The sequence below is a fragment of the Cyprinodon tularosa genome, unplaced genomic scaffold (genome assembly GCF_016077235.1).
Source record: "Cyprinodon tularosa strain WSP-4 unplaced genomic scaffold, ASM1607723v1 ctg513, whole genome shotgun sequence".
Taxonomy (NCBI): domain Eukaryota; kingdom Metazoa; phylum Chordata; class Actinopteri; order Cyprinodontiformes; family Cyprinodontidae; genus Cyprinodon; species Cyprinodon tularosa.
The window spans coordinates 215,347-237,997 of record NW_024039245.1 but is presented as its reverse complement, the minus strand read 5'-3'; the positions used below and the strand labels follow the sequence as shown (position 1 = coordinate 237,997).

The following is a 22,651-nucleotide window of genomic DNA, read 5'->3' as shown; positions in this document are numbered from 1 at the left end:
ATATAATTATCCTTGCATCCATCTATCCTTGATTAAAATATATTTAATTGGAAATACTACTTTATGCCAATGTTTTACAAAAGCATCAACAAACATTTTACTGCTTGGAGTGGGATTTTTGCAAACATTTGATTAAAAAGTGACATTATATTCTCATAACAACTCCCCTTGTTCCCTAAACATAAGAGCTTATCAAGCTGGTCAAAGAGCATTTATATCTGTCATTTAGTCTGTCAGTTTTGCTAAATTGTTTTAGATTTTATTTATATTTACATGCAGACCCAGTCTCCCTCTGATATGTATTTATTTTTCTTAAAAATGCATGAATTTGACAAATCATTGTTAAAAATATAAGTGTTGCCAAAATCTAAATGTGATCTGTTTCCGTTCTCCTCTGTCTCTCCAGGTCTATGCATTTAAAAGAACTGGCTCAGCTCTGCCAACCCTCACCTTTTACATCCCACTGTGTCGCTCCACTACCACCATATTTACCTGCTGTACTCAACCCATGGAGAGTACAAGCCCACCCAGATAGGATGCCTGCCTTGCCCCACACGTTGCGTCCCCTCCTGCCCGGCGTCACCACCTCCTTCTCCTTGCGTGTACCTCAACTCTCCGACGGCTCCTCCCGGCCCTCCAGGCTGAGCCCTGCCCCATACCAACATGGTGGATGAGATGACCACCATGAAGGATGACGTCATCAATGCCAACACGCTGGCTTGGCTGGTCTGCTCGGGCGTGTCCATCCTGGCCAACACTTGGAGCATCCTTAGTGTTAGTGCAAAGCAGAAAAAGTGGAAACCGCTGGAGTTTCTTATCTGCACCCTAGCAGGGACACACATTCTCAACATGGCTATCCCCATTACCATGTACTGTGTTATAACACTGCGGCGACAGCACTCCAACTACGAGTGGAATGAGGGTCTCTGCAAAGTGTTTGTCTCCACATTTTACACTTTAACATTGGTCACCTGCTTCTCCGTCACCTCGCTCTCCTATCACCGTATGTGGATGGTGCGCTGGCCTGTGAACTACAGGTATGAAATTTGGTTGTGAGACCAACATTTCCTAGAACTGCTGCAGATTATGGCAATGGCTTAGAATAAACATGCCTAGTCAAAGACTAATTCCTGTCTTGTTGAATTTAGTATAGATAAACTGATAAATTGTGCTCTTGTTGTAAAATTGGTATTTAGGGAAACCTTCAATTTTTCCCAACAAGAATTTATTATTGAAACTGTTGCCTTCAGAAGAAAATATTGTCATTCAAACTATGTTGTTGGAGTATTTACAGAAAGCATGAGGTAACAGTGAGAAAACAAATCTTTGAATGGTGAGTGGACCACCATTTAGGATCCATTGTCTTTTGCATACATCCTAATATGGTGTATTTCTTATACAGAGTCTCTGTGTAGAGTATTGTTATTTAAGAAATACTATAATATGATGCTTTTCATATGAATAGACTGCAGAAGTCAAATCTTTTCATTAAATTCCCTTTTCATCATTTAACAATTTGATAAAAAAAGAGATCATGCTTAGAGGGTTTGTGCATACCAATTTGATCCCCATATAAACATCTAAAAATAACACTTTTATATAGATATTTGGTATTGCATTTGTTTTGCTGTTGCATAGGGAATCTGTTGTAACCTGATTTGGTTTAACTGTAGAAGTTTTTGCCGAACCTGCAAATCGATTTCTACTTACAAGGTTGATAAATAACAGTCATCAACATTTCAGGGTTTTCAGGGAGGAAATCCCCTCAAATAATACCTTGCACCCTAAAATCACATCTGCTAACAGGAAAAAAATGATTATCATATCTTTGCACTCTGCTCAGTGCTTTGTCTTGGACCCTCTGCAGTCCCTGATCACAATTTCGCCCCATTAAACACCAGGTCACCGTTTACTATGCAAATGAGCTTAGAAGTAATCTGCTAGGCTATGGGGTGTCACACATGGGAGTATCAGAGCTGAAGGTTTGCAAAAGCAATGAGGCCTAGATCTTTTGTACCAGTTCATGTCATGTAAGGTACTTTATGAAAAAAATGATAAGCAAAAAAAATATATACAATTACTACCTGTTTGTACTGTTACTCAGGGAAGGCTTTTGTTATGCAAGTATATTTTCAAAGTTTGACTTGATTAACCAATGACCATCAGTGATTGATGATGTCCTTTTTACTGGATTCTATTTTTTCAAAATTAATAAAGAAATAATCAGCATGTTATTGTTAGAAAGACAAAACATTTTTGTCACAATGTGTAATGTGTGCTCTCCAACGTGATAAAAACGGTTTTCCTTGTTTCTGTTCTAAAAACCTGCAAAATGTTATGAAGAGCAGCATAACAAAAAAATAAAAAATCAAGCCAAACATGTTCATAAGATTCCCAATTAGCTAAAAATCTCTCCACTCAGGGATCATTACACAACACTTTACACCTTATCTTAATCCAATGGAGGCAACACTAACCTAAAAACAATGTATACTGCCTCCCCCTAAAACTGTGGCTGATATCAACAGTTTATTGTATTTTTCTTAATTTAAAATGTTTCTATCCTTGTATCAAAGTCTTCCAAAGGGCATATTCATTATAAAAACCCGTAGATTAGTTTATTCATCGAAATTGTCTGTATTGATTATGTTAATTCTTTGACTCTGATATTTGTAGGCAGCGAATTTCATGTTTTTATCCTCTTAAAAATGTCCACTAAAGTTACGACTGTTATTTTCCACATTGCCATCTGTGAGTCCCCTACAGCAGTCTGCAGCAGTGTGTGTGCGTCTGTGCCTTTACATAAGTTTAGCTCCAGGCTCTGGTCGGCTCTGTCTGAGCTGCTATTTCAAAATAAACATGGTGGATAAAGTTTATGATATTTCTGCAAAGAGCTTGATAAAAAGTTTGTCAAAAATGTAAAAGGCCAAAGTGGTTTCGGTTATAAATGAACAGCACTCAAAGAAGCTAAATTACTTTTTAATCAGAGTATAATGTTAAGGAATTTAAACTTCTTGAATTTTTATCAGGTCAGTTAAGTAGCAGAGAAGTTTGTTTGCTGCTTTGATTAAAACTATGATTGATTATATAGGGTATTTGGTGCTTGTCCTTAAGATGTCTGAATAGGATGTGTGACATTGGTTGGGCTGAAAATGGCATATTTGCTGTGCTATGAGCCCTAATGCAAGCCTGGTTTAAAGCCCTAGAATGAAACGACAGCTTTTCTTCCTTTTATGGTATGCTCATGAATATTTAGATGAGCTGCATGCTGATTGGTTGGTTGGTTTACGATGAGGGAAGCTGCTGAGCAAAGATGCATCATATCAACAAGCACTCACTCACTGAAACATTAAAATTATTGATATGGTAGGGTGGCCAGACGTCCTCTTTTTCCCGGACATGTCCTACTTTTCATACCTAAAAAAATGTGGGATTTTGGTCGAAACAGGGACGGAGTGAGCGAACTCGACCCGATGACGGTATGCTTCGGGGCCGCCGTTGTCCAGGCTACAAGCATAACGTCACCGGGCCGGGTTCAGTTGCTCCATCACCCGCTTTGGCCTGGTCTGGTCCAGTCAGCAGCCCAGCATATAGACAAAAAAATCCATGCCTGTCGAGTCTTCAGATCCTTGGGAAGACTGTGAAAATTTTCCCCTTTCTCTGTGCAGCCTAGAAAACTGCATTTACGCCCCCGGTTCTGGCTCATTTTCAATAGAGAAACTGCCTGCTTTGTAAATCTTGTAGAAGTAAACCCAACTGTAGGCTAAACAGCTAAACTGGTGTCTTACATCTACCTCTATTCATCTTCTTGGGCCAGTGAACCAGTGGGCTGGTCTGTATGTCAATTTCGGGGCGTGAGAAAAGTTAAGGCCAGGACCAAATAAGGCAACATCCCCAAGTTGATATTCAATTCGGTGCTTCGTTTGAATTCCCCCGTCTCATGGTGGAAGTTTAGAATTGTGAGATTTGCAGAGAAAGGAGGTGTCGATGGGTTTTGAACTTCTCGGTACGTCCATTTCACCCTCTGAACTATTGTTATTCATCTATGACAATGGAAACTCGGTTTTGCATTCTATGACCCCTTAATGAGGTTAACAACAGCTGTGTTAAATGCTTAGATCATCCCAAAAACAGGAATGGTTAAACAAGTAGTACCCACCTACACATACATTTTTTTCCTTCCTCATTTTTTCTTAAATATTTTTGGTATTGTTATTTGGTTTTGCTTTTGATGGACCAGGGTTGGTGTCACTCCTGGTAATGTAGAATGATGCAAATCCCAAATCCAGCAACTGCCCTAACGAGGCATGCATACAAGCATTTTTGTGAGCATACAAACTGCTTAGTACTATTCTGAGTTGCTGAAAAGACATTTAAGAAAGGTAAATTAGCCTGGAGCTTTTTCAGTTTCACCATCTGCATGACTTTAGATTAAGCCCTCTGTGGATTAATCACTTTCCTATTCATCAAATAATGAATCATCATTTTACTTTTACCACAATACTCATTCTGTATCCTTACAGTACACTTTTTTTTCTAAATTAAAATCCAATGTGTTTTTAAAGTTTTTTTTGAGTAGTGCATATCAAGTTGGTTATTGTTAAATCATTCCATAATAATTGGCTGCACAGGTGCATTTTTAAGACAGGCTAAAGTGAGGGGACGGCAAAAAAAAGAAAATACACTATATTTTTGTTAAAGCATCCGACTGCATTCATAAAGGTTAGATGGGTGTTTTGTCTGCAATTATCTCATATTTGCAGCACCTTGCACTCTCACTGTGTTATAGTGCATACCTTGTGCATAAGGCCAATTCAGTATACCTCTATATACAAACAAGAGTTATGAATTACTTATTTAAAAGTTATAGTCCGTGTTATTACATCCTCAATAAAAGCAGTAATAAAACCAGACTGGTGTTTGAAAGAATTGACTCAGAGGCAATGGAAACTAAACTTCTGGTGGTTGTTTATTGAGCCTCATCAAAATTGCCCTTCTGAACATGTGAGCTATTGTACTTAACAAAACACAGATAATTAGTTTTTGTATGATTCATGCTGCGGTTATATTTGTCTAATGTGCTGGTTATATAATTTTTACTTGTACCCATGCATATCACTGCATGAAAAGTGAGATTTTCGTCCCCGTAAACCCCCGTAAACTCCCGCAGATCTGCCTGATTTTCGTCAGTTTCCGACAATTTGCAACCCGTGCTTGTCCGCGTTTGTCGTGCCACAAATTGTCGGAAACGGACCGTGACGTAGGTGGAGAGCGATCAGCTGTACTAATGGCCCTAATTAGCATATGAATGCAGCAAACCCGCGCGGCTGGCCAGGTCTGGCTTGAATAACCTTCTCAGTATTGGCTGAAACCACTATTCTCAAACAAATGAAATCGCTCGTGATTGGCAGCAAAACCACACGTGGCCACGCCAGGCTTTAATTTTCTTACTGAGTATTGGACGGAACCACTTCTTTTTAAACAAGTGAAGTCGCTCGTGATTGGTTGGCATATATATATATTTACATATATATATTTATTCATATATATATATATATATATTCATTCATATATATATATATTCATATATTTATTCATTCATATATTTATTCATTCATATGCTGTGTATTTATGTTATCCTACACTACTACACAATTATTATGCTACCATCAAGGACATGAATGAATTTATACAGGAAATGAAGATTTGCCAGGAAGCTGTTTATGCAAAGAAAGAGCTTTATTAAAACACACACAACTATATACAACGCGTATCCAAACACATGCATATCTAAAAATTACAACTCCGTGAACGGTCCGTTTGCTTCCTCGGGGTTGGAGGTAACAGGCAGCATTCCCTCCGAGGCAGGTCCGATGTGCAGACGCCTACTGTGCGTGGCCTTGTACTTCGACATCGCTTCTAACCGGGACTGCAGCTTAACACAGAGTTCAGTGAGATCCGGCCTACGAAATGGCGACGACCGTACAATCCATCCAGAGACACCGCCAACGACGCCTTCTTCTTCGTCGGACATGAGGTCGACGGTGGCGGACTTACAGAGTTCCACTTCCTCATCTGCTAGCACACTCTGCCTCGCCTTCAGCAGCTGAAAAAAAAAAACATGAATCAGCGCACTGCATATGGACACAACACATCTATCAATGCACCTGAAAAATAGTCACCAAATAAAGTCTTACCCTCTTTCTTCTGGCCCGACTCCGAGCAGATAGCCTGGCAGCCTCCGCACGCAGCGTGCTGGCTAGCAGCGTGTATCTGAAGCTCCTGCATACCGTCTCATAATACGTCTTACAGGCAGCTGGAAAACAATTAAATGAGAGTGGTATGAATAAAAAAATAAAAAAAATCAAACGCAAGTCACAGTAACAAGGAAGGAGAAAACATTAAAACAAGTCACTTACACACAATGTCGTCTTTATCAACATCGTGCAAATCCGAGCAAATAGGAGGTCACCGCCTCATTGTGAGGCGACTGTAGTCTGTGAAAAAAAAAAAAGTACAGCTATGGTCGGTATCCATCCGTATCCATGTCCTTTTACCGCAGAATGAAAGCATATTCTCTAAACCTTACCCCTGCCAGTTCATAGCGCCTGCAATTAGTCTCCGAGTTGTTAAGACGGCATAATGCTTCCTGTGAATCACAAAAAATACACTTTAGTAAAGCTTTAGGCTAGGCTGCTTTTAGCTTACCTAGCTAGGCTAGGTTGTCTTTAGCTTGCCTAGCTAAGCTAGGCTGCTTTTAGCATAGCTACCAGTAATCGAACATATATTTACCGCTAGCGTGGCGTTGTGCACCCGTCTTCTCTTCCTCGAGTTCGTATATCCCGCAAAGTTGCTCGACTGCAGATAGGGTGGCCAGATGTCTGGCTTTAGGGCGGACAGTCCGGATTTTCATTGCACTGTCCGGCGTCCGGCGCTGCACCCAGCCGGACGTGTATTTGTCCTCCTTTACCCCCAGATTCCACATACTCCGTCAGCGCTCCGCCCCGCTCACGTACGGAGTACTTGTCTGTCTTCTTCTTCTTCTTGTCGAGTTTTATGGCGGTTGGCAACAAACTGTTAGTAGCATTACCGCCACTTACTGGTATGGAGTGTGGTTCGTGATGGTTTAAATATTGATCCTGATACATTCTACCCTAACTTCTTCTAAACATACATTCACACATTCACACTTAAAAATATAAACATATTTGTGCACAGCTTTGTATATCATTCCTTCACTCACAAACACACTTACTATAATTAAATTCTATGGAATAATTTTGTTTTCTTTAGAAATCGAATAATTATTTGTATGTGTTTACTCCCTAAATTTTTCCTCAGTATATCTAATAAATTAACCTTCTCCTTAATGTCTTCAAACTCTCTTCTCATATATCTTCTCTCTTTTTCATATTTATGACATTCTAATATAACATGTTCTATGGTTTCATATTTATCACAGAAATCACATTTGCCCGTTTTATGTTTTTGTATTTTAAAAAGTGTATGATTAAGTCCTGTATGACCAAATCTTAACCTTGTTATCACTCTTTCATCCTTTCTATTTCTTCTTCCATTTCTTCTTTCTCCTACCATCTTCTGAATTTTATAAAACCATCTTCCTGTTTTATCTTCATCCCACCTTTTTTTGCCAAATTTCCATAAGTTTCTCTTTAATAATACTCTTTCCTTCTGATTTACTTATTTTAACTATAAAACTAATAGAATGTTTAATTGCCCTTTTTGCCATTTTATCTGCCCTCTCGTTTCCTTCCACCCCAATATGTGCTGGAACCCACACAAATGTAACTATCAGCCCCATGTTTCGTATTCTGAACAGTGTATGATTTATTTCTAATAAAATGTCCATCCTACTATCTGTATTACTTGTCTGTCATGTAAATCAATGAGAGCTGTTCCACATCCTCCGCTCGTCACCGCCCACGTACGTCTTCTCCGTCCTTCACCGTCAAAATACGGAGCTGAGCTATTTTTTGCTCCCCTCCGGTCCGTCCAGATCAAGACCCGCTATTGCAATCGCACCAAACAGAAAAAAGAATGTAGAGAAGACCCGGTTTGTCAAATTAAATTATAGTAAAAACAGATCGGTATCTAGAAATTAGAGCATAGTTTGTATATATTCCCAAAAACTAAAACAATAAATTTAGATTTTATTTCCTGGCAAAACATTCAATTCGGTTTATCCATTAAAGAAAAAATTTTTTTGAATTTTTAATCAATATTCTAATAATTGTAACAAAGTATTATATCCATAAATGTCGCTATGCAAAATGCTCCCTCTCAATCTCTGCTCTCAAAAATGAACTTTCCCTTTTCAAAAGATGTCTGAGAAAGATGCAGAATTTAAATGCAATTAAATTGTTTGAGTTAATTGAAGAATTTCAGTTGGTAGTCCCCACTGATTAATTTACTTTAACTACTGTTATTATTTTTATTTATTTTATTTTATTTTATACTTTGTTCCAGCCTGTGCATTTACTTTTATTTTTCAAAAGCAGGAGTTGTGATATTTCTTCTTGTATTGAAATATTTGTTATTGACTTGTTATTTGAGATTTTTATTGTTTTCTTATATATTCAATAACAAAAAAAAAAAAAAAGTGGAAATCTAAAAAAAAAATTAACCATTACAGCCAACTGATTCTGATTAAAACTAATTTTTGAAGTAAATTATTTTGTGTATTTTTTTTTACATAACATTTGCATACACAGTAATCTAGCGTACTTTAATTAAATAAATCAATTCAAGCTAAAATGTAAGAGTATATAATTAGGCTATACTGAGCCTGATCTATTTCTACCATCTATTTGGGGGATATTTATTGCCACACTTTGGGCCACTTAAAACCAATTTAGCATGCTGACCTATGTCCTTATGACCACAGTGTACCAATCTTCTGATGGCTACTTCCAACAGGATAATGCGCCATGTTATAAAGTGAATCATCTCAGAATCATTTCTTGAAACTTTTCCACTTAAGTAATTGTGAATTGAGCATATTGACAGACAACATTTTATTTTTTATCTTAAATGCAAATTTAAAAAAAAATAATTACTGCTCTAAATGTATTGCTCTGTCAGCTAAAGATCTGTTTTGGTCTCTATACTTTAATTAAATAAATCAATTCAAGCTAAAATGTAAGAGGCTATACCTGATCTCTTTGTATCAACCAGGGTTGCGGGGGGGGTAAAACCCCCCCCGCAACCCTGGTTTGCATTTGTATAGCTCACAGCATGTTCATTTACATGTTAAAGCCTCCCCTAGAATTCCATGGGGGGGAGGCATGGGGGGAACACTGCCTAAGAAATTCCACGTCAATTTCTGACAATTTACGGGAGTTTTCGTCGAAGCCTGCAAATTGCCGTAAACTGCCGCTAACCTGAAGTTCCACGACAATCTACAGTGCCGTATATTGACGAAAATCCCACTTTTCATGCAGTGTATGGTTCATGTCTGTATGCAGTGATCACTTGACACTTAAGTCAAATTTATTTGTTGCACCCACAATCTTGGTCTGTAAAGCTGATCCTGTTTCTCATTCACATAAACATATTTTGTTTTACATGTTATTAAGGTTGGGAGCAGCCAGCCAGGCTATTAAATAAATAAACTCATCTCCCCCTGATTTAGATAAACGAGCGTCACCTTTCTGCCGTTCCCTGAACTGCGGAGCAACTTCGTAGCATGTTTAATAACCCCAAAGAGAGGTAGGAAATGGGTTTATTTCCAGAAATGGCATATGATTTACTAGGAACCACAGCCAGTGATATAAAACTAGCTACTTACCACCAGAGTTGACCTACATGCTGGTTGTAACTTTAGCTTCTGTCCAGAAGCATCCAAAACACGCCATTTGTTAAAATGTATGCCATGTTGTGTGTGCAGTTGTTTTTGCATGTTGAATGTATTTCCTCCCACGGATGTAATTGCCACTTTGCAATAATTGCAAAGCGCCTTGTTGCCATCTCTCTCTTCCTGCCTGGAACTGTTAAGAGAATCGTTAAGCGAGCTGCCAAACGGTGCCATGAATTGGAGCACACAGAACCGGTTCTGAACAGGAACCGGTTTTCAACTCTAATCCCTACATGTTATGTTGTGGTTTGCAAAGATACGCTTACCTTGTGAGCAAGATGAGTTCTCACAAGGTTTTTGAATTCACAAGCTCCTGAAAAAACATATATTTTAAGAAGCCGATAGATGCAGGGTCAGTGTAGATGGCTAAAAAGGATAGCAGCTATTAGTTCGAAGCCTCGTGTTGCCACCAACTTGCATTTAAACAATCGTCAGGGTACCATCACCCAGAACATGAATTTGCAGTTGGAGCGAAGGATTCCCATGTTATCCCTATGCAGTTGATCCTGAGCGCAGCAAAGCGGAGCAAGGAGACGGTGGCAAATATAAGGTGGTGAATGGTATGATTTAGATGAAGTTGTCGACCTCTGATAGCCACACCTGCGAATGCGGTTGAAAAATCAGAACTTTTGTTTACCTTTGTGTTGGCTAGCTCCAACTGCCATAGCCTCTTCTAGCTCTGCCCCAATGGCTGGCTTCACCAGTTTAGCACTATCCTAGTCCCGGGCAGCAATAGTCCTTGACCCGACATAAATGTTGCCTGTGGCCTTATCCGATCTGCTGCTGTGCCCCTCTGTAGCTTTGAATCATCACAATTGCCTTCAATACCTAGCCCAAAGCCAGCTATAGCCATTCCACACTGGTGCTGTTTCCCCCTGCGGGCTTCCTGCTCTGCCTCCTCTACCCACTCTAGTGGGCACATTCCCACGTGGAATCCTTCGATCTCCTGCTGTGGTTCCATAGTTCAAGATGGAGACACAGCTGGAAACCTGGTCCAGGTTCATTTTGTATCTCTGCCGATGTTCTGGCACAGATTCCCCGCTGCTCCTATATGAGCTCCAGAGTGCCTTCTCATCTAACTCTCAGTCTGGGTGATTCGTCCGCCGATGTGGGACTGCAGAGCCCTGAAGTAAGTGACAGATACTGTATGTGGAAGTATCGCTGCAAATGTCAGTACTCAACAGAAAATCAACAACCAGCAGACTCGATTACATAGGATCCTTTCGCTGCCTGGGCAAATTCACCTGCCTTGTGAACTTCCTTCACTGGCCAGCCCAATTTCAAGATGATCAAAAGCAGATTAACTCTGTGAAAATGTCACCCCGTTTGGGGTGAATGCACCCTAAATCCCTATATACCAGATATTTTAGGCGTTGATTAAATAGGCTGATACTTATTTGATCCTATTATATAGAATTACATGGAGTGGAGGTGTTAAATGCCCCCAGATGGTAGCACGGTGTCTGGCCAGCGCCAGGTGATAGCAGTCAATGCAGGCTTTATTTATTTACATGTCTATAGTCCGGACCATTGATTCAGACACCTGAGCAGGACAGATGACTTATAACTTGGCAAGTAATGCTGGTAATAAGTATGACTGGATCTTTAATTACAAGATGAGCAGCAGCATTGTTACTTCTGTTGCAGGTTGTGTGACTTGCGTTGTGGCTTTTGTAATTTCTTGTCGTTTTTGTTTTGATTTTGTGTTGTGGCTATTGTATTTCTGTGGTGGCATTTTTTTGTTTTGTGTTGTGGATTTTGTTTCTGACCTGACACCTCTGGGGCACCGTACTTTCCAGATGGATACTGGTGTAGAGATCCAATTGAACCACCCCTATTAATCTGGCTTATGACCGTTTAAAGAAAAGCTTGTTTTTCATTAAAAAAGAAATATTTTTTCCTTATCAAAAAAAAAAAATCTAGAATTCTAAACAGAACAGAATTTATTAAGAGCCCTTATTTAAAACTCCTAAACTCTAAAACTGTCTCGTGTTTTTTCTGTATTGCTACAATTCTGCTGACATTAACAGTACCACATTTTTCCTCTGTTCTACATCCTTACATGAAACGCATAACTGCAGGCAATAGCCTAAATATTCTGCAATTGTATCTGAATAAAAGTTTCAGACATAGTTATAAAATAAGGTCTTTATAGACTTTAGAAAATTAGAGTCTCATTCAGACCAGTGATTTCAGATTTTTTTGAGTGGATTCCTAAGAAACTGTAAGATGCACACAGACTTGTGCCATCTGTGAGCCTGTGTACAGTTTGTGAGTGGGAAGGATTATATCAGGTGAAATCTCCTTCCTGCCAGCATGTTAGCTGGTTGCAGTTATTTGGGGTAACACTGTGTCAGACTGTCTGAAAAGCCAATCTGCCAACTCTAGTTACCACCTTCATTTATTGTTTTTTTTTTTTGCTTGTTTGTTTTCCACAACATATGATATCACCATGAAACAGTGATTAATAAAACAGACATTCACCTCACATTAACAGCATTAGCGCTATTTTAGTCACATTGGACTCCCAGGACATCTGCTGTTCACACCAAGTCAGATGTTTAAAACAGGGTTGTGGCTTCATTAAATCAGCATTGGAGTGTTGCTTTAAAATCAAAGGCTGATGATTAAACAACAGCTAACATTATTATGAGCCAAATAGAATATTTTGAGCATAGGATGCTGTCAAAATGTGTAATTTGTTCCCCATTCACATTTGCATCTCAAAGTTCTGATCATTCTAGTCTAAATCTGCTGTTAACCCAAGCCTTACTTTTTTCTCCCTATTAAGTATTAAGTGGAAAAACAACAATATTTTGCTGAAAGCATTTCTGCCGTAAATGTTTTGTAAAATCTAATGAAAAAATATTTAAAAGATATTTGATATTTAAAATGTTGCTTAAACCTTAACATTATTTTGTCTTCCTCTGTTTCCCTGCTGGAAAACAGACTATGAATGTACTGCCTCTGGCATCAGCCCTACAGATGCTCAGGCTATGCTCAACTTGGCAAGTTTTGCACATAAGCAGCTGCTCAATAAAAATAATGCTCAGTCTTGCTCTATGTATAAACAATGCAGTTACCACACGATTATCTTTGGTTTCACAAAAAATGCTTTTATGATTTAGTTTCTCATCATTTGCCTCCCCCTTACCAGATTTAGATTTTATTTTAAAGTTGGTTTCAACAATTATATAATGAAGCAGCGTTTCAGGCCTAGACTGTATCATTAATGCTCATCTTTCTTTTTAAATTGCTTCCCATTCACTCTGCTGAGCTAGCAGGCCTGCCTTTTCTCAGACATTTACATATGCTGAAGCCTCAAATTATGAGTTCCAGCTTTGTACTTAGGGAGGTATTCTCATCTCACTATGCTCACTATCTCATGTAAGTTATTTTCCTCCCTCACTCTGGTAATAGATTCATGCAGCTTGGTGACGTAACCTCCCCCATGTACCCCAGGCGCATTCAGGAAAGGCTAGCATTACTCACTGTGACAACAATATCTACTTGTCTTTGCAAAAACCCACATAGAGATAGAGGCAACTGCTGCCCCCTTTGTGTGGTTTATGCTGCAACAGTACATCTCAACTAAATCAATTTCATTTTTTTTAAAAACCGTTTAACCTATTTTGAAGAATCTTAGATGATTTTCCTGTGTAGAAATGATGACAATGGTTGCTCAAATTATTTTGTTGTTACTGATGGTGCAGTTCTTTTTGTTAAATGTGCTTGAAGAGAACAGGGAATTGAATATTTAACTGCTAAAATAGAAAAATGATTTGCTTTATTCAGTTTGCTTTTTAAATTAATATCTTAAACTAGAATTGTACGCCCCTCCGTAACACCAGTGTAAATGAAAATACCATAATAGTTTCTAACAACAGCTGAAGAAAAAGTCTTGGCTGCTCTTTCAGTACAATGCAGTCTGTTCCTCTAATTCTATCTAATGTGTCCAGCAGTCTGGTATTGAAAATAATGAAAATTTACATTGATGTCAGACTGCAACTGAACCTTTAGAAATGCATAATAATGGTAGGAGCTCCCTTCATCAGAAACTGCAACTTGTTTTTAAACTGTAGGACCACTCAGGAATTTAAAACTAGTTATACAAAATCACAGTTTAATTTCTTATATCAAATGCCAAAATGCACCATTAGAATTTTGTGTTCTTTTTCCAGTTTTTATGAAGCTTTCACAGGCAATTTAGAGTGATTACAATTTTACTTTAAAAGCTTTGTTATTAGAACATAACTTATCACTTTTTTTTTTTGAGAAAGCTGCCAACATTTCCAATTCCTTGGTTTTTCACTCTAAACAGCTCAAAAGAATAAAACAGACCATGTTTGCTGCACTCCTTTTGGTCTCCCTGTTACTTTACCTGACTTACTGTTACTTTAGCTTTAACCCTTCTGAGACTGGAAATAGGTACCGGTAACCTTAAATCTGTTTTCATGTCCAGTTAATAGAAATGTAGGTTTTACATGTACGTCTAAATAGGTTTATAGAAAGTGTGATACAAATATGTGGGATATCTTTGTTTAGACTGATTTTCCAATCATTAGATTAAGTTTAAATCTGAGGAAAAAAGAGCTTCTTGACTTTTTATATCTTCTTAACTTAAACTTGAAGTCAGTCCAGTTTTATGTTTATGGATAATTCAAAGTTGCAGAGCTTGAACAGAATAGATTGGCCTTTTTTGTCATTATATCGAGAGGCACAAAGAAATTAAGAATGCTCCTGCTAAGCAGCCATGCACCGCAGAAATAAAAACAGTCATTAAAACAAAAGAAACATGAAATATATTCTCAAGAAAATCTTAGTTAATAAAATTACGGTATGTAAAATGTTTTGCTGTTTCCAAATTCAGGGATGGAGTGTCATATCCTCATTAGGTTTCTTCATTTTCTCTCTATAACCAAAACTTGTGAAATACATATTGAAGTAAAACCTGGATCATAAATATTTTACCACTCTGGCTGAGGTCATTCAGGAAAAAAAAAAAAAAAGATTTCCAGACATTACATATTCCAGATCCTGCATGTTTCAAAATAGAGTATAAAACAAAGCATTGTTGCTCTAAAACTTACACTCTTCCAGTTACCTTTTGATCATCTTTTTTTGTAGTCTTAAACTGCCAATAATGTATATCTTAACATGTAGAAAGAAAAAAAAAATCAGCCAAATCCAGTCACCATTTGATTTTGCTCTGCAACCTGTATATTTTTATAATTGCACAAGTTGATATAAGGGCTGTTTATTTCTTTAAGTATATGTTGTTTTTGCAGGATTATGCAGTAGCTGACTTCTTAACTTCCCTGTGCTGCTACAGTAGCAAATATTTTAAAGAAATAACACGTTTAGGAATATGTGGAGAAATACAGGATTAGAGCTGACTGTTGTTTTAGATGTATGTGTGGTCCTATGCACATAACCGCACCACCAGAAGACACAGAGAAAATTCTTCATTCTAACAGCTACTTGGAGGTAAAAGGGAAATGGAAATTCTCTCATGCTGAAAAAGACCCAGATGACAAATGGACCGAAGGAAACCATCAGTAAAAAAATCGATGTCCCTCCACTTTCTCCTCTAGTTTGTCCAGGTCATAACTATTTTCTATGTGGTGCTTTTTTATTTTGATCCACAATGTTAATTTTGAATAATTATTATTATTCTAACAGAGCTCTTGTTAATCAATAACTGGGATAAACACCTTTCCCTCCTTTGTTTTGTTATTTTGTGGAATTAATTATTCCTTAACTGGTGTCTTGAAGTTTCCTGTGTTGGACTTATTTTTTTTTTTAGTTTTTTTTTTTTTTGCACCTCTTACAAAACCACCTGCAAATCGCTATACTCAGATTTGATTTGCCAACTTGTAGGCAGTGGAGTCATACAAAAGTATATTCAGGCCACTTGGAGATCACAGAATAACAGCCATATTTATAATCTCAAGCCAGTCTGTGAGTAAATATAAAACTGCACTCACTGCTTGAGCAAACTTAAACAAGCTCGCTGCTTTCCTGTTTCACTTCAGCAATTTGTAAATTGCACAATGTTACCTTTGTTATTTGACTATTTAGGTTAGTTCAGTTTAGTTTTAAGGTGGATGTGTTTAACTTTGCCCTTTTGTCTCAGTATCTATTTGATTCATGCTGTTTATGTCCATCCAAAATAAATCGTCCATATCTCTGTAGAACAATCAGAGGCACAGATATGTTTATTGATTCTGAAAAAATGTCAATTTATTAATTTACTTGTTGCCCTATATTTCCTCCAGTTATTATTGATTCAATGCTGTATTAAAATGTCTGAGATATTGCACTGGAAATGTTGAAGTTTAGGTAAAGTTCAGATTCACTCTTTTTAATGGGGGTAACTTTTCAGCAAGACTGAATGCTGAAACTGAAATAAAGATGTTTTAAGAAAGTGTTATTGAAGCTTTCGTTTGGATTTCTTTCCTTGATACTGGATCAATGTCATAAAAGTTTTACAAATAATTTATTTTAGCAAGGGTGCTTGCACTTTTCTTACAATTCCACACATAACAGCTGTATACTGTAGCTTTAGCAGGAGTACTGCTGAGATTTCACAGAAACGTCATGGATCACAAGCTTCAGACTAACAAGCAGCAGGACTTATAGAGCAGAAAATAAAGCCAAAGCCAATTTAAGTTGAAGGTCTTACAGCTTCACTGACTTGATGCAAAAATCTTTGTTTGTGCTTACAGGTTAAGTAACACCAAGAAGCAGGCGGTTCACACAGTGATGGGCATCTGGATGGTGTCCTTTATCCTGTCCACCCTCCCAGCAGTGGGTTGGCATGACACCATCGATCGTTTCTACACCTCTGACTGCAGATTTATTGTGACAGAGATCGGTCTGGGCTTCGGCGTGTGCTTCCTGCTGCTGATTGGCGGTAGTGTGGCCATGGGTGTGATCTGCATCGGCATTGCTCTCTTCCAGACCTTCTCCATTCAGGCAGGCCATAACGCTGATAAGAACAAGTTCAACGTCCCAACCATTGTGGTGGAGGATGCTCAGGGGAAGCGCAGATCATCCATTGATGGATCAGAGCCTCTCAAGACTTCGCTGCAGATCACTTACCTGATCAGTGGCATTGTTTTCATCTACGACTTCCTGACTGGCTTTCCTATACTGGTAAGTTTATTATGAGCAGTGGCTAAGGGTTAACTTGACTGGTTTGAAGTTTATGTAGGAGATTTTGGTGTAACTTTAATTAGGAAGGCTGAGATAAAAGACTGGGAGTTCGGGTATGCCTGAGTTTGTGGATTTGAGACATTGTAGCTGGACAGGAAGAATAGTTGTATGAGTCAGGAAAGACCTGCAGTAAAAAGCCTGTGGCTGGGAATTAGACCCAGGACAGCTGCGCTGATGACTGTAGGTTAAGCACATAGAAAACTTGCTCCACCACTGGGCCTCATGACTTTCTTAATTTTTTAGCATTTTGCTAAAGCTTTTTAAAATAGCATTTTGAGGCCTGATGCAAAATAATATGAAGGTTCACAAAATACCTAAAAGTAGATGTGTGGTTTGTTCCTACTTATCCAAAGGACATTTTTTTGTTATTATTTTTTTTGGTGCAGTGATAGAAAAAAAAGGCCTTTTTAATTAGATTAGTATTAAGACCACATATATCACATTTGATACATGAGTTTTTGAGACCTCTCTGTCATTAGTGTGGGACCCCTACTTACACAATCAGACACATGTAGTGAACAGAAAATTTATAGGTCACAAATGATGGAAATAAAAGATTTAAATTAATTTATACAAAAGTTTTGTTATTTTGTTTGTCAGAAAGTTCCATGACTACTTTAATAAAAAAAAAAAATAGAATTTTCTAAAAATTATTTAATGGTCCAGGCTTTAAAGGATTAAGCATTATCAGTTTTTTTTCTGAAATATGGAATATTTTGCATCTCTTTCACATATGTGGATTGTGTTAAGTCTTATACTATTTCACAACATAGAAGAGAAGAATGTTTCTCTTCTGAACTTACAAATATGACATAAGGAAAACATTGCATGACTAAATCTGCTATCTGTTCAGTTTTGACCTTGAATGGTGGGCATTGGAACAAAAAAATCCTCCTTTTCCCTCAACATGAACAAGGGGCTTTGAAAAAGCTACAACCTTAATCCCTTTAAAATCAGGGGCTCTGGTTTGAAGTGTGTGTTTCATGTTGTCTTTTATGATAAAAGTAAAAATGTTCTCACATACACTAATGATGTAGCATGGCGCTGAAATACTCACAAAATGTTCAATATTAGTGTTCAAAAGCATTTTGCTGCAATAGCTTGAAAATGACGTACAATTTTATTTCAAGGAAAAATTACACACTAGAGCATCCCCATATTTTGATTTATCACATAGAACATGGTGTTCTGAATAAAAAAGGATCTTGTTTCAGTGCAGTGACAGAAACAGCAAGTCTGGTGGCTGCTTTTAGAACCTGATCTAATGAGCTATTTAAATGCATGGAAAGCTGTTTACACAAATGTACTGCATCTTTGTTTTAGAGTGTATGCAGTAACATGGACTCGTACAGCCTTGAAGAGGACATAAATCAAAACATACAATATCTCCAGGTCTAAATAGGATTTCTTGTGATGTGATGTGCTATTCATATTTTCTGGGTTGTAATAAAAATGTTGGTATTTTTCTGTTTTAAGTTTGGTAAAAAAATTTTTTACAAGTAATGATTCTGAACAGTACACATAATGTTGATTTTACAGATATGCTGTCTGTGAACTCTAAACTGTTTTTAATCGATGAAAAAGGTTTTATCTTGAATTACCCAGTAACAGAACATTTCTATTCTTGTCTAAAATGAGTGGGTCCTATTAATATGTTATTTCATGGGGTGCCTGGATGATCTCAGAGGCTATGTTGTTGGGGACTAAATTCCGCTGGTTGGGCCTCACAAGACAAACAGGCTCTGAGTGACTAGTCAGACAAAGAGCTGTTCAAAACGCCATCATAAGGCAAAGAAATTGAGGTGCTGCTTCCGGCTGGTGCCTAGAGGAGCAACGTTAGGCCATCCCCCAGTGGGCCCACCAGCTGTATGGGGAATCATGAGCGAACGGTGCAAAGACGATTGGGCAGCGTTCATAGGTGGACGCCTCGGCGACACAATCCACAGGTACTTGGGACATGCACTGGGGACATGGAGTGTCACCTCGCTGGGTGGGAAGGAGGCTGAGCTTGTGCTGGAGGTAAATGGATACCGGCTAGAAATATTCAGGCTCTCCTCTACACACTGCCTGGGCTCTGGAACCCAACTCCTTGATAGAGGCTGGACTCTCTTGTACTCTGGATTGGCCCGCTGGCATAGGCCTGCTCCTCTCCCCCAGCTCAGCTGTCTAGTGTTGGAGTTTACCCCGGTGGTCCAGAGGGTTGTATCACTTCACCTTCGGTTGGGGGTAGGTCCCTGGCTGTGGTTTCGGCCAACTGGCAAAACAGCAGTACAGAGTACCAGGCCTTCTTAGTGTCCTGACAGTAACACCTGGAGGGGTGTGATTGCAAGGAAGCGACCCTCAGCCCTCAACCCGAACTTCTGTGTAAGCCATGGTTTATGCATAATGTGAACACCATGTTCAAGCAGAGGGAATAGGAAACCCAGACCCAGAGTTTGATGATCCACTCTGTTGTTGTATCTCCTGACTTTGGACTCTGGGGTGAAGAGAGGGGCAGAGCTGTCCACTGATGACCTCCTGGTGAATATCTGGATAAACTTGAAGAGGAACAGGCTGGGCAGACCTGGCAGGCCTTAGTAGCGAGGGTCTGCTGGGAATGTCTGTATATACATATATATATATATATATATATATATATATATATATATATATATATATATATATATATATATATATATATATATACATATATACGTATATATAGATATATATTTACCACCCTGATTAATACTGTGTAATCCCAGTAGGGTGTGACTCCGACACATGGAAAGGATACTTCAAGCTTTTTCTTTTTAAGTTTACCTTGGTTGTCTGTTGTCTTCTACTTGCTGTTATGTTGTCTGATCTCTGTTCCTCTAATCTCATTCAGATATGGAACCAGACTTCTAGTAGTTACTGTATGTCTTTTGTGTTGTCTGTTTTGCTGTTTTGGTTTATTTTCTCTCTTTTCATGCACTCTTTCCTGTCTCTATCTCCCTCCCTCTCTCCCCTTAGTTCTTACCCCCCCCCCCCTTCTTTCTCATCTCCTCTTAAGTGTCCTTTTTATATGGTTTACTCCCCAAATAATGTTCAATCAAGTTTGATATTTGCTTCGTTTTTTCCGTTGTTACTTCTTCTCCTAGGAAAATGCCCCATATATTAAACAATGTTGGACTCAAAGCCTAAAGTCAATCTGTTTTTACCGGTACAAGAATTTGATTACAAGCATTATAAAAAGGAAAAACTGTTTATTTGCATTTATTACAATAATGTTTATTATTACGTATTTGTTTTTGTTAAAGAAAAAATATATGTATATAAGATCAATGGTCCAATTTATCATCCTGGTCTGTTGCAGTTATCTCGTTGGTGCCCTCTGCAGTCGTTTTGAAAGAATTGCAAATCTTATTTAAAATTTGCTATTGATACATTGCCTAGCATAAATTTTTTGTGTGCAAAGAAAGGCTGTTTTGTATTTGAGAAAAAATATTTGTACTTAGAGATAGTTTGGTAAATATTTTTTTACTTTTTAGCTAGATGTTTGATTTGTGTTCAACATGTTCTACTTGTTTGCCATGTTTTGCAGGAAATTATTTTAGTATATGATAAGATAGGAGGCCGTTTCAGTTTTTTTTTTTTTTTACAGTGTTCTGAAAAGGTTTAAACCTTTTATTGTAGGCCTTTACTGAAAATTTACCTGTTTAATGTACAGGTAATATAAGGTATTCTGTGGGTCTGTGGTAGTTTGTTTGTTGGAATTAAAAGATTATTTTGTTTATGTTAATGCTATGACATCTTTTTAAAGCTTTAGAAAGAATTTTTTCCATTTACTTTACTGATTCAGTCAAGAATTATGCAACTAAGTCATTTTAATATAGACACCTGATTAAATTAAACATAGAATTTGTATATAGTTTGCTAAATGGTCCAATAATACCGTATATTTGAAAAATACCTGAAAAAGTCTTTTTGTGCTGATCCTAACTTTCTCTTATAAACAGGTGGTGAGCTTTGCCAGTCTAAAGTTTGACCGCTCCTACAACTGGATGGTGCTGTGTGTGCTGTGGTGCTCCATTGCTCAGTCCATTCTGCTGCCCATGTTTCTTTGGGCTTGTGACCGTTATCGGGCCGACATTCATATGGTGTGGGAGAAATGTGTCGCTATCATGTCCAATGACGAAGTGGATGAGGGTAAGTTACTGAAAGGCATCCATCTCCCTTTTATCCCACCTCCGTTTTCCCTCATTCATACCTTCCCAGTAGAAAATGTGGTATTTCATTTTTCGATGTAACTTTAGATAAAAACTGAAGGAAAGCTGTTTAAGTACGCTCGTTATATAGAAAAATAAAGAAAATAATTTACGGTAATCTAAATAATGTATTACACATTTATTATTTTTTTTACAACTGAGGAAAAATAATTACTTTGCAAGAAAAGTCTCAGTAAAAGGTAAATCATTACTTCAATCATAATTAGAGGTGTTTAGTTTAGAAATGTTTGGATTCAAAAATTTTTACTGTTTTTAGGATCAAGATATTGAAAGTTAATTTTCCATTCAGCTAAAAAAAAGGCAGAATTTGAGCCCAACAGAAACATTATAGGAATTATTATTTCAGCTCATTAGGGGATAGTAGCATGTGTTGTTATCTCACAACCTGATGTGTAATATAATTTACCAAAACATTTGACATGTAATGCTTTCTTTTACTTTTGGTAATGATTCTTTTTAATACAATCTTTCAGTCACTTAACTCAGTTTAACCAATTAATAAATAAACAATAAAACCACTATGAATGTAATACAGTCATGGCGATGTGGTTTTTATAACCCATGTCTTTACTTCAGTAAAAATTCATATGAATATGTAAACAGAATGAAACCTGCCAAATTACTAGCAGTTTTAAAGTGCTTTCTGAACAAAGCCTTAAACCTTCTGTCATTCTGAATTCAAATTTACAAAATCTTTAGTTGTTTACTCAGTTTGGGCATTTGCTTGTCTATCCTGCTAACAAATGCCTTGCAGACAGGCTGCCTATAGACTGCCAACTGTAGTATTGAAATGGCATTTCTATAATAAGAGTAAAGGGTGAAGTTTGTTTCTAGTTCGTGGCTTTTTTTTTTTCAAACATTTTTTTCAAACAGCCTTTCTTCTTTTTTCCATGGGCGTTAAAAAACTTTTGTATTACACCTTTATTTATATATTTCTGACAACTTAAGATGTAAGCAAGTAGTAGGGGAGGGGCAATACTTTGTTACCTCTCATAAGCAGAGAAAAAACAAAATTTTCTTAGTTGTTTCCTATGGCATCTCATTAAAAAGGCTTAATGCTTTAGGATTTAGTATCTAGTGTCTTTTTAAGTTAAGACAAATCAAAATTTGTGTCTTTTTAATGTAGGTTTAATTTTCTATTTTCAATTGTACCAGAATCTCAAATCACAGGTCAGATGTTATCATGTGACCTTTTTTTCCCTTCTGAAATAAAAGTAAGTGTCTGTGTAATTTATATATTTTCTGCAATGTTTTTATGTTTTGAGACTGTTTAAGATATATAGAGAAAGAGTGCTGCACAAAATATATT

The 22,651-nt window shown here is 37.5% G+C and overlaps 1 protein-coding gene across 4 annotated transcripts in view; it reads left to right on the top strand.

The window, feature by feature from the left end:
• The first annotated feature begins 410 nt into the window (after positions 1 to 410).
• The window catches only part of LOC119795543 (probable G-protein coupled receptor 153), a 29,975-nt gene continuing 7,734 nt past the window's right edge, over positions 411 to 22,651 (top strand). For all 4 annotated transcript variants that reach the window (XM_038303602.1, XM_038303599.1, XM_038303601.1 and 1 more), the window contains exons 1-3: positions 411 to 1,037; positions 16,603 to 17,032; positions 21,073 to 21,262. In XM_038303602.1, the coding sequence (XP_038159530.1) occupies positions 664 to 1,037; positions 16,603 to 17,032; positions 21,073 to 21,262 (994 nt within the window). In that variant the 5' untranslated portion in view covers positions 411 to 663. The remainder of the gene's footprint in view (positions 1,038 to 16,602; positions 17,033 to 21,072; positions 21,263 to 22,651) is intronic.